Raw genomic sequence first — 17587 nt, 5'->3', positions numbered from 1 at the left:
CAAGTGGTGAATGCTTGATTTGGATGCCAAAGGGTTGCACACTTGAGATGATGCATTGGTGATGCAATAAATGCCATTTCGATGCATTATGGATTTGCATTGGTGGATGCCGCACTGATGTTTATGGATAGTTGAGCTGGGCTCCTATTGCCATTGGTTGAGCAGGCATTGCTCATTTGGTTCAGTGCATTTCTTACTTGGATTACCAGGCATTGGTAGGTTACTGAGCTGCATATATTCTTATTTATGCCTCTTTATGGCTGAGTGCTTTTGAGCATTGGATCAGCCAGTTTATTTGGAGACCTAATTGGTCTGGACAACACTATATTTTTTGGTCATTTGGGTTACCTACTGCACTATACTACTCTTTGGTTGTGAGCTATTGTGCCACAGATATGGCATCTACAGCTGGTAGTGCCCTCTTTGATATTGAGAGGTTGGATGGATCAAACTTTCAGTATTGGAAAGAGCAGATTTATGATGTGTTAGTGCAGAAAAGGCAGCATAAGCCCAGGAAGCCCTTACAACATTGAGATACATTCCTGTTATGGATGTCTCTCAAATTTTATGTCATGATTGTGATGATGGTCAGCAGTCAGGATCCTCTTTTGTGAGGAAGACAGTCAGTGAGAGGTATGTTGAGCCATTGCAGTTGGTTCATAGTGTAGTTTGTGGGCCTATGCCTACCGTTTCACTGGGTGGCACCTCTTACTTTGTGACATTTATTGATGTTGCTACAAAGTACATATGGGTATATCCGATTCGGCAGAAGCATGATGTATATGATACATTTTAGCACTTCTTGGGTAATGCTAAAAATCAGTCAGGAAAGAAGCTATTGAGCTTGATGACTGATGGTGATGCAGAGTTTACCTCCTCTAGATTTCAGCATCTATGTGATACACTTGGTATCAGGAGGGTGTTGACCACTCCTCCTCTTTCTACTCATGATGCCTTGGCAGAAGGCATAAATCGGATTCTATTGGACAAGATTGGTAGCATGCTACGATATGCAGGTCTTACCGAATGCTATTGGGCTGAGGCATGTAAGATAGCTGCATACTTGCTTAACAGGTCACCCAGGAGATCTCTGAATGGTAGAGTGTCATTTGACTTCTTGACAGGCAGGGCACCATTTTATGAGCATTTACATGTGTTTGGCTACGAGGCTTATGGTCATGGTTCCCGATCGAGGAGGTGTATCTTCCTTGGATACAATGAGTCCAGTAGGGACTACAGGTTATGGGATTCTTCAACTAGAGAGTCGATATGCAACCATAATGTCTATTTCAGAGAGGATGCTATGTTTAGACAGCCCAGGACTATGGATAGCAGGAGAGTGGTATTCTAGGAGGGTGTAAGTGCACTGATACCTCCGAATTCTTTGCAGGGGCAGCCCATATCCCTTGGAGTGGGAGGTTTTTCCCACGGTGAGAGTTCACTCTCCTAGTGAGATCTGGCATGAGATCTTGGTTGACAGGCATCTACAGCTTGTCATTTTCTATCCTGCAAACTTGATGTCTGCTAGCAGCTTATCCTCTATGCACTTTGCACTTTGTAAAGTGCCGATGGGCATAGGATGACGGTCTGGTCATCTTGTTTTTCAGCCTATGGCTGATTGTATTATATGTGTACTATACTCCCTTAAAGGCACACTACCTTTAAGTGGGAGGTTGCTGGGGTAAAGGGCAGTGTGCCCACCCACTTGTACAGTGCCCATGTAACTCATATATATATGATAGAGGAATAAGCTAGAGTAGCTTTTGCTCCACCACTTTTGGTGTCTCCTTATCCTTTTGTGTGTGCTGTCCTCTCCTCCTTCGATGGCTCCATTGCACTCTCCTCAGGCTCTTCTCCTCTCCTCAGGCTCTTCTCCTCGAGCTCTCGGAGCTCAGATCAGTAGATCAGCATAGCTATGGCTGGCCCGTCTTCTCCACGAGAGACATCGATCCAAAGCTCCTTCAATGCTCAATCCGCACACACCACAAGCCCTCGCGAAGCTCCCTGTAGATAGAACACCATGACCTGCTCTGATACCAGTTGTAGGAGAGGAGAGCACACACAAACGGATAAGGAGACACCAAAAGTGGTGGAGCAAAAGCTACTCTAGCTTATTCCTCTATCATATATATATGCGTTACATGGGCACTGTACAAGTGAGTGGGCACACTGCCCTTTACCCCAACACAAATAGCCCATGTGACTGCCCGTGTGTCAACCCTTTAACTGTTCACATGGCAGTCCCCCTGCCTCACGAGAGGAACTAGTGAGAAACCTTTAAGGATCTCCATCAACAGGACTGTAGGCTCGATCCCTCAAGGTGATGGGTGGGATGTGTTGACAAGATTGATGGATTTGGGTGCTTCCGAAAGGAGTTTATCACAAAATAGATTCTTGGATATATACAGCAAACCATTGTCTGATGCCGTCGTACTAGGATGTCAACATGATAACGAAGGATCGTGGTCTGTCGGCCTTTGGGAGTAGTCTGTTTGTCCTTGAAACCGATCGAATTGGTTTGTACATCTGTATTCTAAGCTAAAAAAGCACGAGTATCATGAGAGAAATGAAGCTCTGCAGAATTATGTCAATTCTGTGTCAATAATGTAAGAGCCTGAATGTAGATCTATTAGGCAAGCAGTTAATCTCTGTCTCTAACTCTCAACAATTGTATTTTTTGGTGGCTTCCTCACAGGAGAATATAAGGAATGATAAAGATCTGCATGGCTTGTTGCAAATGCTATTTTGACATGCGCCTCTGTGTCAAGCCACCCAAGCACTCTCGTTGCTGATCCCTTTCTGTACATCCAAGTTAGTTACAGCACACCTTTGAACTCCAGCGATGCTCTTTTGCTTTTCGTGATCTTCAAATTATGCCTCAGCCCACTTCATGGAGAATTGATAGTTCCGGATCACTTGAAGTAGGCATTTTAGCTTTGGCTTGCCAGTTAGATATGCAATAAACCTGATGAGAATTGATGGAGCACAAGCTGATGACTGTTATCATGTCCTGGATCTCTGAAAGCCTAAGGGGCCTCATCACAAGTAATAGGTATCCCTTGAAGTGAATGACTACATGAATCAGTAGAAAAACTCAAGTTTATAAATGCCATTTCTTTGACTCGTATGCCGGTATGGAAATTCTAGAACAAGGTTAAGAGATTCATGCAACTATGACTAGCAACAAATAGGAGTCACATGGATGTGTCCAGGGTTTGAAAATGGTGGCTGATGTTATCAATAAGAGATTACAGGCAGGAATCTATGGTTTGGTACTTGCTTTGGGCATCCTGCTCCATGTTTGTATCATAATCATGGGCTTCTCCATTCAATTTATGGCAAGCAGTCCTCTATTTTAGTTCCTGGGCCCTTGTGCTACATCTATTCAGCTGCTTCTACAGGGTTTGTCTCCTATGCCAAGTTTCGAAAATGGTGGCTATCATTATTAATAAGGAATTACAAATAAGAATCTATGGTTTGGTACTGGCTTTGGGCATCCTACTCCCTATTTATGTTGTAATCATGGACTTCTCCATTCAATTTATGGCAAGCAGTCCTCTATTTTAGTTCATGGCCTTCTTGGGCTTGCACTCTTAGTAAGCCTCTCAAGAGATCCTCTGACCTTTGTCAACCTACGTGTTCAAGCTCCAGAGAGTGTTGTGAAGTATCCTTGGCCTCCTTGCTGCTCTCAATGCAGCCCAAACCTGAGGCAAGATGGATGCTGATCTCTGGCCTCTGTGCTACGTGCAAGATAATACCTTGGCCCCATTGATGGGGCCCTATTATAGGGCAAATGCCCACGTGATCAAGCCAACCACAATCTGTGTAGATACCTAACAAACGAGCCTTATGCCGATGGCCTACCACATGACAAGAACTCGCTAGCCCAATGAAACTCGTTACTCCTTGCAAACTGCTCATGTCCATTATCTGCAATGTACCAAGCTGTCCTTCTGCAAAGTACCAAGCATGCTTGATTTGTTTTAACCCAATCATTCTCTGACATCTGCAAACTCAAGCCTCAGAACTTATAAAGTGAGAACCTTGGGACTGCTCCACATAGCTCTTCCAAACTGATCCTTTTCTGGTTAATCTGGAACTCCTCACAGAATCACTATCACTTTCTGGGTGAAGACATCCGGTGATAGAACGTTCAGGAGCCACTCTTGTCTACACCTTTTGGCTAGCTCACCTTCCTCCGCTAGCACTAGTCCTCCATCAGTTTCAATCTGCACAGTGGGAGAGCTCCAATCTGTGCATTGAGTGTTCTTGATCTCTTCAAGCTGATGTAGCTTCAAGTAGTCAATTAGCTCTTGTGCGCCAAGTTGCTCCTAAAGGTACTTGCCCTTGAAAACCTTGTGGAGGTAGCTTGGTGATTCAGAGTTTTCAATTGGCATTAGCTTGATGTTCTTCTAGCTCATCCTTGTTGGTTCGATGGCCATGCTATTGATGCTCGCAATTTGAGCTGCTATGCATGGGTAATTGCCAACGACCTCAAAGTTTTTTGTGCTACAAAATTGATCCATTGAATTTTCAAAAATGCAAAATAATATGTACAAAATACAAAATCAGACATTTCTAAAAACAAAGTACCATGTGGAAAATGCAAAGTGCTATGTTCTATATCCCAAACTCAAATTGCTACATACTATATGCAAAATGCTATGTGCAAACTGCAAAATCATATGAACCCAAGGAAGGGCACGTTCCTTGGTCTTATAATTTTTGGAGAGGAAATGTGCCGACTCTCCCCCCACACGAATGTGTGGTTAAGTGTATTTGTTTATGTGTTGGATACAAAGTGCTATTTGCTAAACATAAAAATGCTAGTTGATCAATGCTAAGTGCTAATTCTAAATGCAAAATGATATGTACGAAATTTAGAGTGCTATTTCTCAAATTCAAATTGCTACCAATTATATACAAAGTGATAAATGAAAATTGCTATATCCCAAATTCAAATAGCTACAAATGTTTGGCTTAAGTTCCCCATCCTTTGAGTTATAATCACTATCACTTTCTTGGTTGAAGAGATCCGGTGACAGAACGTTTAGGAGCCATTCTTGTCCGCATCTTTTAGCTAGCTCACCTTCCTCCGCTAGCACGAGTCCTCCATCGGTTTCAGTCTGCACAGTGGGGGAGCTCCAATTTGTGCATTGAGTGTTCTTGATCTCTTCAAGCTGATGTAGCTTCGAGTAGTCAAGTAGCTCTTGTGTGCCAAGTAAAGGTACTTGCGCTTGAAAACCTTGTAGAGGCAGCTTGATGATTCAGAATTTTCAATTAGCATTAGCTTGACGTTCTGCTAGCTCGTCCTTGTTGGTTCGATGGCCATGCTATTGATGCTTGCAATTTGAGCTGCTATGCATGGGTGATTGCCAAAAACCTCAAAGTTTTTTGTACTATAGAATTGATCCATTAAATTTTCAAAAATGCAAAATACTATGTACAAAATATAAAATCATACATTTCTAAAAACAAAGTACAATGTGCAAAATGCAAAGTGCTATGTTCTGTATCCCAAACTCAAATCGCTACATACTATATGCAAAATGCTATGTGCAAAATGCAAAATCATATGAACCCAAGGAAGGGCACGTTCCTTGGTCTTATAATTTTTGGAGAGGAAATGTGCCGACTCTCCCCCCACACGAATGTGTGGTTGTTTATTTGTTTATGTGTTGGATACAAAGTGCTATTTGCTAAATACAAAAATGCTAGTTGATCAATGCTAAGTGCTAATTTTAAATGCAAAATGATATGTACGAAATTTAGAGTGCTATTTCTCAAATTCAAATTGCTACCAAATATATACAAAGTGATAAATGAAAACTGCTATATCCCAAATTCAAATAGCTACAAATGTTTGGCTTAAGTTCCCCGTCCTTTGAGCTAGAATCACTATCACTTTCTTGGCTGAAGAGATCCGGTGATAGAACGTTTAGGAGCTACTCTTGTCCACACCTTTTGGCTAGCTCACCTTCCTCCGCTAGCACCAGTCTTCCATTGGTTTCAATCTGCACAGTGGGGGAGCTCCAATCTGTGGATTGAGTGTTCTTGATCTCTTCAAGCTGATGTAGCTTCGAGTAGTCAAGTAGCTCTTGTGCACTAAGTTGCTCCTAAAGGTACTTGCGCTTGAAAACCTTGTTGTTTATGTGTTGGATACAAAGTGCTATTTGCTAAACACAAAAATGCTAGTCGATCAATGCTAAGTGCTAATTCTAAATGCAAAATGATATGTACGAAATTTAGAGTGCTATTTCTCAAATTCAAATTGCTACCAAATATATACAAAGTGATAAATGAAAACGGCTATATCCCAAATTCAAATAGCTACAAATATATGCAAAAAAATATATGCTAAACAAAAACTGCTATGTACAAAAAGAAAGATCTATTTACCATGTTCTATATTCAAAATGCTATATGCTACATTCAAATTCCTATATGCTATGTTCAAATTGGTATCAACATAAACTAGAGACGTTATAAATTTTGAGTGAAAATAATAAAGTGTTAACAACCTTGATATTTTGTTTGCAGATTATTCGAATTGGTGAATTTCAAGTAATTTTTAATTCTCTCATCCACAACGGGAAAATAAAGTAGGTGCTTCTACTTCAACATATAATTTACTTTACAAATATGAAAAGGTCTCTTATTGAAAGGAGAGAACGTGCTTCCTACATTAGCATAGAAAACAAGAAAAGATGCTTACAACCAAGTTTCTCCTCATGGTTATTCATCGATAATTTTCTAAAAGAATGAAACCAAATCACTGCTCAATATATTTCAAAGATGCAATATTGTATATATTGTGGTATAATAGAATTTAAAACAGGTTCTTTTACAAAGTTAAAATCAGTAATATCGGTACTAGAATCAAGTATAACACCATATGACTTATCCAATATGTTCATAAGTTTGCATGTAGAAAATGGCCTAGGACATAGATAAAAAATGGCTTGTAAAGCATGCATAGATAGTCCATTCAGAAAGTTGTACTCAGTTCCCTATGATCCAAACTATTTACAGAATGTATTAGGTGTAGACATATTTCAAATGGAAATGCTTTCTATAATCGATATATCCCTAAACATTTCTAAAGGTATTACATCTTTAGCAACAGGTATACTACAAAGGAGATTGATGTTGGATAATCCATAATATGTTGGAATCGCCAACAAAGATTCTGTAGTAACTCAACAAACTTACTGTCAACAACAAAACACGTTCTATCGTTTAACTCTGGAACAAACCCCATATTTAAAAAATACTTAACAATGTATGAACGACCGCATCCAAAACTAGGAGTAAGTGTTGTTTCTTCAGAAGTTATTTCTGATATTCTTGAAAGACACTCTGCTGACTCACCATTCGATCTTATGAAAATTGCACATGAGGACAACTACTTGTCATTACTAGAACAAATCAACATGCTACCTACAACTCATCAATTTAAAAAAAATACATCACATGAAGTCGGGACAATTGTACTTCGTGATTCAACAAGAATTATTAAGCGTCAGCTCATAACATCTATGGAAGGTCTGTCACAATGTGAAGAATTAACAATAGAGTATGCATTATTCCCGTTCCTCTATCCTTTCGGATATGGTGCTCATGACGGTAAGATGTTCTTTAATGTATATTTAGCAAACTCTACTCAAACTACAGTATTACAAAGAGATATTGACCAACAAAGACGACAAGATCTAAGAATATCTGAACAAGAGATAATTAGACGTATTCTTAAGTTTTAGATACCAAATTCTATTCCTAGATCTCCTTCATGGCACCGTAGAAACTTAAAAGATCTAATGGCAATGGTTGACACATGGGGCCTTCCCAATATATTCCTTACACTTACTGTAGATGAGGTATCAACCACAAGATGGTGTGAAATCGATCAAATAGAAACCATTGCTAAACAATTCAATAAAAACTTCACATGGAGAGATTGTCCAGTTGAATGCACAGTGCTCTTCCATGTTAGATTGCAACAATTCTTAGCAAGATATATTCTGTGCGATAAAGGACTACTAGATAGAGTCAACCATCACATCATAAGATATGAGGTACAAAATAGAGGATCTATGCATGCACACATGATGCTATGGATAGATGCACAAGACATAGATATTGTATCAAACCAAATAGATGCACATATCCCTTACATGAATGATTTTAATAACTGGCCAGAGAATTCAATTCAAAGAAAGCTTAACTATATGGTAAAGAGAAAACAAATCCACACATGTAGGCCAATATGCAATCTATTTGACTCAACCACAAACCACAAATGCAAATACGGATTTCCATATCCAATACATTTAGATACTAAACCTACTATAGATCCTCTCACACAAAGATGGATCTACTTCCGTCCATCACTAGAACATCGTAATGTCGTTCCATACCATGTAGGAATATTACTCTTGTGGCAAGCACATATGAATATTCAGAAAATAACAAACACAGGCCTCTCATATTACCTTCTAAAAGATGCTATGAAAACCGAACCCATGGGACACATGAACTTGAATCCAAGTGATGCGAAACTTCTAGGACTAGATAATCTAGATCCAATTAAATTAAAAATGATATCTGCATGCATTCTTTCAAAGCCAACATCTCCAACAGAGGCAGCATTGTCATGCTTACAAATATCTACCATTCAAAGAAGCGAATCTGTACATTTCATTGACTCCTCTCCCCCATCTATGCACCAAAAATACCTTTGTGAACATTGTGTTTCTGTAATGCATCCTATAGATACATATTGCGGTCGTCCAAGTGTCATGGAGAACTTGACCTTCTATGAATTCTGGAAAAAATACAATGTCCAAAAGTCAAAGAAAAAAAACAAAGATAACATAACTATTGTAGATTCTTTCGGAAATTATGTGTATCCATCAACACGGATCGTACGTTTCATAGATTACCACCCTACTCATCATTTTGAAGGATTTTTTATAACCTTCTACTAAAGAATGTAAATTTTAGAAATGAGAATGAGCTCATTTCTGAAAACAATCATACAAAATCTTACTTCTTAGAATGCCATATTCGAGACCTCGTAAAAACAGAAGAAGACATCGAAACTCTTATTGATCAATATTGCAAAGTGCACTTGCTAATAGATCAAAATCGCCACAGTATACATAACATAATACGCACAAAATTACTTCAAATGATGAACGAGTTCAAGGATTTCGAAAATGCAACTCTTTCTTCTGAACAACAAGAAATTTACGAAAAGATAAATGGATCACCCATAGGACTTCATGTCATTTGTGGTACTCCTGGTTCAGGAAAGACATTTATGATCAAGTACATTACTTATAATTATGTAAAACAAGGAAAATCGATTGTTCTAGCAGCAACAACAAGAGCTGTTGCAATGATACTAAGTCAATTAGCAACTACTGTCCATCATCAGTTTGCTCTACCAAAGAGACACGATATGTTTCGTGCCTCCTTACCAGTGTTAGACGACCGATACATAGAATTGCAAAATGCAAAAATCATAATAACTGATGAGATCTCAATGATGACATGCCAAACATTAAACACAGTAATCAGACAATTGTGCGAAACTTGCAAGCAAAAAATCTTGCATCGTTTTGAAAATAAAAAGATGCTCTTATTCGGAGATATGTCCCAGTTACCTCCAGTATGCAAATGCAAGGTGCAAGAAAATGAATTCTGTAGAAAATGCTATATTGGAAACTCCGGTTTCTGGACAACTGCAACCTTTTCATTCCTTCACACATCAATATGTCACCTAGAAGATCCAACATACATAGAATTCTTAAACATAATTAGAATAAGACAACCAATGGTAGAAGAGATTCAGTATTACCTAGATAATTTAATCATAATTGATAGTGAAGCAAACGATTTCATTGACAAGGACACAACTATATTGTGCACCAATCAAAAAGACACACGATACTATAATGAGCTCATACTACATAAGAAATTCAAAGAGCATCAAATTAAAAGTGTCACTGTAACATCCAATGTAGATCAAATCTTAGAATTAAAAGAATGGATAATGGATCCAAATTTTCACTCCATACAACAAATAGCAATAGGAGCAAAAGTGATGATCACAGAAAATATAGATCTCACAATCGGAGCTACAAATGGCACTATTACAAGTGTCATATCACTAGAAATAGATAATAACACAAACAACATTTTAAAAATTCATGCCAAGATCTTATCAACAAATGAAAAAATCACACTAAGACGATCAAAACATAAACGGAAGGTATTAAACTCAATATGGTATCACAAAACAACTTTTCCAATCACACTAGCATATGCAATTACGGGACACAAGTCACAAGGATGCACACTCAAAGGAAAGGCTCTTGTAGTAATACAAAAATCATTTGCACTAGGACTAACATATGTCATGCTTTCATGAGTCACCACTCGAAAGAACTTAAGAATCTTAAATAAAATCAATCCATCTGACTTCATTCCAATGCTTACATGAATTTTAAAATAAGAGTAATCAATAGAAAATCCTTTTATGAAAAGATAAGAAGAATTTTTATTCAATGATATCGTTATACTTTCATATCATGGTGTTCTATTCATTTTTGTAAATCAAGTTTTGCTTAGGTATTAATTTTTAACAGTCTGTGAAATTTAATTTCTTTTCCATTGTGCACTCACAATATGTTGACACATCACTTACATCAACATTTTAAACAAATCGTTTCTAGGGGTTGGCTTCGTAGCTTTAGTGGCTTGGTGGAAATATTATTTCTATCATTACTTCATCTTAACCCGGTTAATGAGGCACGAGTTATCTTTACAGCATATTATGAGAAGTAAGCACCAAACCCTACTTGTTTTTTCGATAGAAAGAAACTATGCTTTCCATTTACTTGCCATGGTTTGATTCCGAAGACATGAATGGATCTATGTCTGCAGCCTTTACTAGAATCTCAATCAAGAGGTTTTCAATCAAGATAATTTCAACCAAGACATGCATTGTTAACTAAATGCTTATGAGTCCATATTGCCAAGTGGTGATGGAACCATCCCCCCCTTGAATCTCATAAGTTTCTCATCTAGGCTACTCCCCAAGTAATCTTTAAGACTCTTCCCAAGAGATGGAACCCAAGTCTCCTCTTTGTACCACCTTCCCATGACAAGTAACGGTTTGAAGGTTTCGAAGAGACTTTTACTACCCATTAACTGTAGGAGGTCTTGACAATTCCCAAGAGACTTTTACTATCCATTAACTATAGCAGGTCTTGACAGTCCCCAAGAGACTTTTACTACCCATTAATTGTTTTGGATTGATGAGGCTCTACATTTGATTTTTTTTCACATGGTAAACAGATTCATATTTCACTAATTCAGCATTGGGAGTGCCTTATTGTAAAACTCTTGTAGATATGCTTTCCAAATGTAAGAATAAATTCTCTACTTTTACATGTCCAAACAATAATGAAGTTTCCTCATGTCTCTCATGTCATGTTGTGTTGCAAGCTTGATAACAACTTGACCATTTGAACATACATGGATCTACCCAAACAAAGGTGAAAATTTTTGTGACCCTTACACACACACATGTATGGTATGAGCATATTGATGCACAAATGTTTTATGCTTATGCACCATGCATTAGCAAATACACATGCCCCATCATACAAACCATGCATGGTGAAAAATGAAAGAATGTATATGCCCCACCATACAAGTAAATATCATTATAAAAGTTAGTAGGAGATGGGACTTTCTAATAATAAGTCCCTTGCAAAGTTTTATGATCGTTGGGCATAGACATTAAGGTAGAAGTTTTACTAATGCATAATTCTTAGACACTTATGCACTATGCATGGTCGAAAATGAGAAAATCAAAATGCCCTCTCCATACAAATGATGCCCAAACCTTATCAAACTTTAAGTACATGAAACTTACAATTGAAGCACCCTCACTAGCAAATTACTTTTGGCTCACAATAATGATTTCCAATCTGCCACTCTATAGTCCCACAACTGCTCCTAGTTCGACACTCCCTTCTTTTGGAAACCTCTAATTCTACATTGGCCAATGGCATACCCTCAATAGCGATTGACAAGCTCTCCCCTTAATACTTGCATCACTACTTACCCATCTCTCCCCTTCCAGGTTCTTAATGCCCCTAACTCTTTCCATGTAGATACCAATCCTAAGATAATCTCTGAACTTGTGATTTTCAAAGGAAACCAAGAATGAATTCTACCATACCATGACAATTTGTGGCAAGAAGCCGCGAAGATCTAAGTGCAAACCACGAAGTTATGACTACGCACATCACTAACCACTCAAACATTCTAGGCAACCACAAAAAAGATACATTTTACGAAAGATAATCTTTCTTTTCCCATTGGCTTTGGAATCCACCCAGAGGAACCATATCAACATCCTCTCAATTTTCATCCCAACATGATTTTCCAAAATTCAAGACTAACACAATTCTCTTTCATTTTATCTCAGAACCAACAAAACCCCTAAGCCCCCTTACGTATTCTTACTAGAGTGACTCTTTTAATCCATTTTACTCGCAACCATGCCCACAATGCAAAGGACTTATCCAAGCTACACATTGACCCTGACTCCTCTCTTAAGATACCAAAAAAATTTTCCAACTTCTCTTCGCTTTCCTAAAATTCACCTTAATATCATTTGTAAATGAGCACAATTCTCCCCTAAGGGAAGATATCAAACAACTTTGCCACGTTCTCTTAACTTTCCTAAAAAATTGCCTTAATATCATTTGCAAATAACTGAGAGCACACTTCTTCTCGCACACGAAGACTCGATCCCTTTATAGCACCTTCTGCCAATCTTTTCCTTATTAAACCTATCAATGGCATCTCAAGCATGACACTTGAGGAGGATATAAGTCAAATAAATTTCAACTCATTTTCTTCAAAGGGAAATTTCCTTTGCAGAATACACACCACAAGAATATGCTATTGCAAAACATGCTTCATTCGACTAGGCGCATCCTAGATGATAAAATTTTACCGAGACCCTATCAGGTGAAAACATTAGCAACAATAATATTTTGCATTGAAAAAAAGTCCTAAAATGTATCTTGTTGAATAAAACACTAGAAGGAGCAACAATCATACCCAACACTTTGTTACTTTAGAATACTTGAATCACTAGCTTAGTTGAACTAAGACATCAAATTGGTCAAATGTACTTTTACAAGAACAATTCCATATACACATCTACTTGAGTTTTCAAGGGATGCTATCCTAGATGAAATTGCTCCATACAATGATCGACCAATGATTCACAACAACAATAGAAAGAAAATGTAAGAAAGAATGTAAGGTTTTGAAGACAGTACAATAGCAACAAGTGAGTAGTCTGAAGCTCATCTTCTCACTTTAGAAATGAAGAAAGGTCAAGAGCCAAGATTCCTATTTCAATCGACGCTAACTTAGGGGATTTGCTTTCTAAAGCTCCAAACAAGATCAAGACCTTGAAGAGCACAACTTAAAACACTACCACAAGGGAGTGTACCACATCTCAATATTATATAACCATTTCAAGGTTGAGCTAGGAGAATGCCTATTTCATCACAAGCCTTGAATTGAGCCCCCTCATAGGGTTTCAATGGTCTACTTGGGCACATATGAGGGAAATAAATCTATGGAAACTAGAATCATAGCCATCTCTAATAGAACATCATGGGGGATTCCATGTTGGTCGTCCAAAATTAGTGTTGAAGAGGACAACGTTGGAAAGGGAGGTTAGCCATGGGCTTTCTCTAAAGGTGATCACCCAATCATTGGCATTCATGCAATTGTAGTGTGTTCTCTTGGAAGATTTCCTGATGTGCAGTACACTCCCTTGTTAAAGTATTTTAAGTGGCATTCTTCAAGGCCTTGATCTTGTTGGAGCATGCTTGAACCTTGTGTATACATTTATTTGGCTATTCCCTTTGCAGTATTACCTTTAGAAGCTCCCACATCTCTATGAGAGCTCTAACCTCTCCTAAACTCTGTTTCTAGCTGGGCAACGACACTTTTTTAAAGTCGAGGTTGACTCCTATTAAACGTTTAAAATAAATGAGTAAAGCATACTTCCACTCATTGATTTGGATGTCTACTGTTGCGCCCATTTGTGAAAACAATAATGCCCCTGATTGCGATATCAATCACAATATGTGCATCCCCCTTGGCTCGTGTCATGGGAGTAGGATCAAAGAAAGGATGAGTTGTGAACATGTGGGAGTAGGCAACTAGGTACAGGTGAGAGAAGTTGGTGCTATGGCCTTGTATTCTTAGACTATGCTCTAATTGTGATAAGCGAATCATAGAGTTACCTTTACACTCCTCTTTGAAGGTGATTTGTAATACTAGAATGTTGTAGCAAGTTTCTTAAACAATGGCTAAATGACTCATTAAAAAGCATTTAAACCAATTAGGAGCAAGATGGGCTATTACAGCCTTGACAATCAACATAACAATTATCACAACAAAATCCCATCATATGTACAATTAGCACCACACAATCCCATCATAACCGACTATGAAATGATGTAAATAATATATATATGTTTAACTAATGATCTAATGGCTCAATTATTTACCTCTTAACCTCTAGCTCTGACACACATTCATAGGTAAGAAACTATAATAAGGCCATCTTAAGCTCCATAGGGATGTGTTCAAGTGCCCTGCAAGGATACTCTCACGTTTGAACAATGCTCATATACTCGGACATTGTAGGCATTCGAAAACATTTCCTCCCAATGAAAATTAATGCATTCCTCTCTTTTTAAAAAGCTTCCAATTAGGTATAATTATACAATCTTTTGGATCTTCACTCATTGTCCAATAACTCGATCCAAACAAAATCATAGTCATTGGAATGTATAAATTTTCAATAGAGCTACATAAAATCATCAAAATTGCACAAGGCATGCAAGACTTCCTAGAGTGAAATCTCTCTAGACGATTGCAAAGATAGAATATGACATTTGGAACTCCAATACAAACATAGTGCATGGGTTATAGAGAAAAAGAAAATTAGAACATGCCAAACTTTGCAAAATAACCCTCACTTAAAGGGTGTAAAAGCGCAATGGCGTAAAAAAGAACAGAACTCTTGCATATACAAATCCAAGCTGGTCATAAATGATGACAGAAATCAATCTTTATATATTCAAGTTATAAGCTTTGAGGAAAGCCTTTGCAAATCAGCTGCTGCACAATTTAATCAGAGGTACTCTGTCGATTGCGCAACTTGAATTCCCACCTTAAACAACGATGGGAGGTACCAACTATGCGATAAACGCACAATTCTTGAGACGACGGCACCTCAAGCTTCGGCACCGGTCAGTTTCCTGTACATCCATAAGGAAATATTGAGACTTCAGACAAATCAAAGCACTCGTCTTGAATCTATTAGTGTCTGTACCGAAAATTTGTTAGCAGTCTTTTACAATCCAAAAAATAAACACGAGAATTACCCCCTTGATGAGGTTCGAAGCTTTCCAACGACTTGAAATTCTGCCACGCCTTTTCCCAAACCTTGGCTTCATATAACTTCTTCAAACCCCCTGCTTCCACTTCAAGAACTAGATAATACATCACCCCCGAGACAACTTGTTTCTGTGCTGACACCAACCGGATGAAGGAGAACTGCGAATTCTGCAAAAATCGTGCAGAAAATGCAAAATGAAAAGTTGTACAGACCCTGCAAACAGTCCCTGGGCCACGATATAGCAAGCACATAACCTATATACTTCTCACTTTCTCATCTTCGAGCAGAGAAAAGATAAAATTCTCGTAGAAAGCACGATTCACTTGCCGCCGGAAGGCAGATTCGTATTTGCGGCACGTCAAACAAGAGACCCAACTTGATTTTGACTTTACAATTCGCACATAGCCCTTGCAAAACCCAAAACATCGAAGGGCAAAGCAAGAGGCAGAAAGGGGTAAGAACCTGGCGGTTGTTGTGCTGATCGACGGCAAATTTGGCAAGATCGTGGAGATCTGAGCTATGGTGAGAGAGGGGGACGTGCTGTTTGCCGCCGGGGATAGCCATGGCGAAGATACTGAGAGGGGGATGCGGAGATGGCGTTGTAAGTCTGGTGCTAGAGGATATTTGGCTATGGCAGAATTGTGATACAATTATAAGAGAGTGTGCGTGGAAGGGAAGAAAGTGGAGGCCTAAAAATACGCCCTTCGCAGCAAAACCGTAGCCCCTCCGCTTTACACGTGGCCCTCCACCTCCTAATCTACTCCCTCCTTAGCGCATGTTCCCTCGTGAAGGCAAATGTTGAATTTGCATTCAAATGGCCTGCCTCTCTGAACACATGGCACTACACGACGCAGCTACGTATCTAACTTGAAATATAAATAGTTGGAAGGAATAGAAAGAAGTGAGAGAACAACCACTCGCACTATAGCACATGTCAGGTAACATACTCAGTTCATTGCTAAAAAATTTGCTCACGTAAATGGCCGACTCGCAATCGAATGCGAACCAAGCCTGCCTCGTGAACACGCTCTTAGAGGAGTGCTATGGTGAAGAATTGGATTTGCACGTGTAAATTTTTTTAAAGTTAATTTGAGTTGCTATTTTATGGAGATCATTCTACAAGTCAAGCTCAAATTCCCTTCTAATGCATTACAAAAATCATTTGTTTCCGTTTTGTATCCAAAAGCGCCGCTAGGACGCAATGCCCACGTGCATTTGTGCACTCGTGTTTTCCTTTGTTTCCAGTAAAGCTAACCATGTTACAAAGTGGCTTAGAATTTACATTTTTGTTAGTTGTTAATGCACATTAAAGGTTGCCTTTCTTTAGTACTATCTCAACAACTCTTCCTTCCATTTCCAGGGGAAAAGGGGCTAGAGCGGATTCCGGACTCTTGGCTGACAAACACAATTCCATCGATAGCCTGGAGGGAGGATCAATGGAAGGTTTCCACCAGAGTTGCATATCGGCATCTGATGCATGGCCTATCAGTGGTGGCTCCTAGTTAACGGCAAGCTATCCAAATTCCCTCCTATGTCCCTGGTTTGCCCTCTCTGCGATCGGGCAGTGGAGGTCGTAAGTCATTTGATTTGGAATTATCAAGTGTTCCGTGTGGTTTCATCCAAGGTAGAGAAGGCTATCCGTGATTCAGGGCTGTTAAGCAAGTACATTAGCTCAAAGGTAGCGTATGGCTCTCTTGGGAGAGGATGCTCACCTTCCCTCCACGCTCGCGGCCTATTGGCCCTATATTCAAGTCTCGGTGCTAATCGCTATTTGGGAATCACACAATGATTTAGTCTTCGACATTGGGGCTAGGGTGAGAATCCGCGATCACGATCCTGGTGGTGAAAGGACTCTTCAGGGATCTGGGGTAGGTATCTAATGGGAGAGATCTGGTCATTAGTAGACATCTCCTAGTCCTTGGGCACCATCTTCAAATCATAGTTTTATCTCGCTACTATTTACAACACAAGCTGAGGGCATGTGGCCCCTTTTGCTCAGGCAGTTTTTGTACTTTGCCTTTTTTTAGGCCTGACCAGCCCTTTAATATAGTCTGCATTTTATTTTATTTAAAA

At 38.9% G+C, this 17587-nt stretch overlaps 1 protein-coding gene across 1 annotated transcript; it reads right to left on the bottom strand.

Annotated features, from left to right (window-relative positions):
* Nucleotides 1-14991: 14991 nt before the first annotated feature.
* CYS1 (cystatin-1) lies at nucleotides 14992-16192 on the bottom strand. The gene is made up of 3 exons (XM_087377235.1): nucleotides 15977-16192; nucleotides 15501-15681; nucleotides 14992-15374 (listed from the first exon to the last, which is right to left on the bottom strand). Exons 1-3 carry the CDS (start codon nucleotides 16076-16078, stop codon nucleotides 15367-15369), a joined length of 291 nt encoding a protein of 96 aa, XP_087233361.1. The 5' UTR covers nucleotides 16079-16192; the 3' UTR covers nucleotides 14992-15366.
* Nucleotides 16193-17587: the final 1395 nt, after the last annotated feature.

This window comes from Dipteris shenzhenensis, chromosome 7 (assembly GCF_047967505.1).
Source record: "Dipteris shenzhenensis isolate YYH24624 ecotype China chromosome 7, Dip_SZ_1.0, whole genome shotgun sequence".
Lineage (NCBI taxonomy): Eukaryota > Viridiplantae > Streptophyta > Polypodiopsida > Gleicheniales > Dipteridaceae > Dipteris > Dipteris shenzhenensis.
This window is presented reverse-complemented; position numbering and strand designations above follow the sequence as displayed.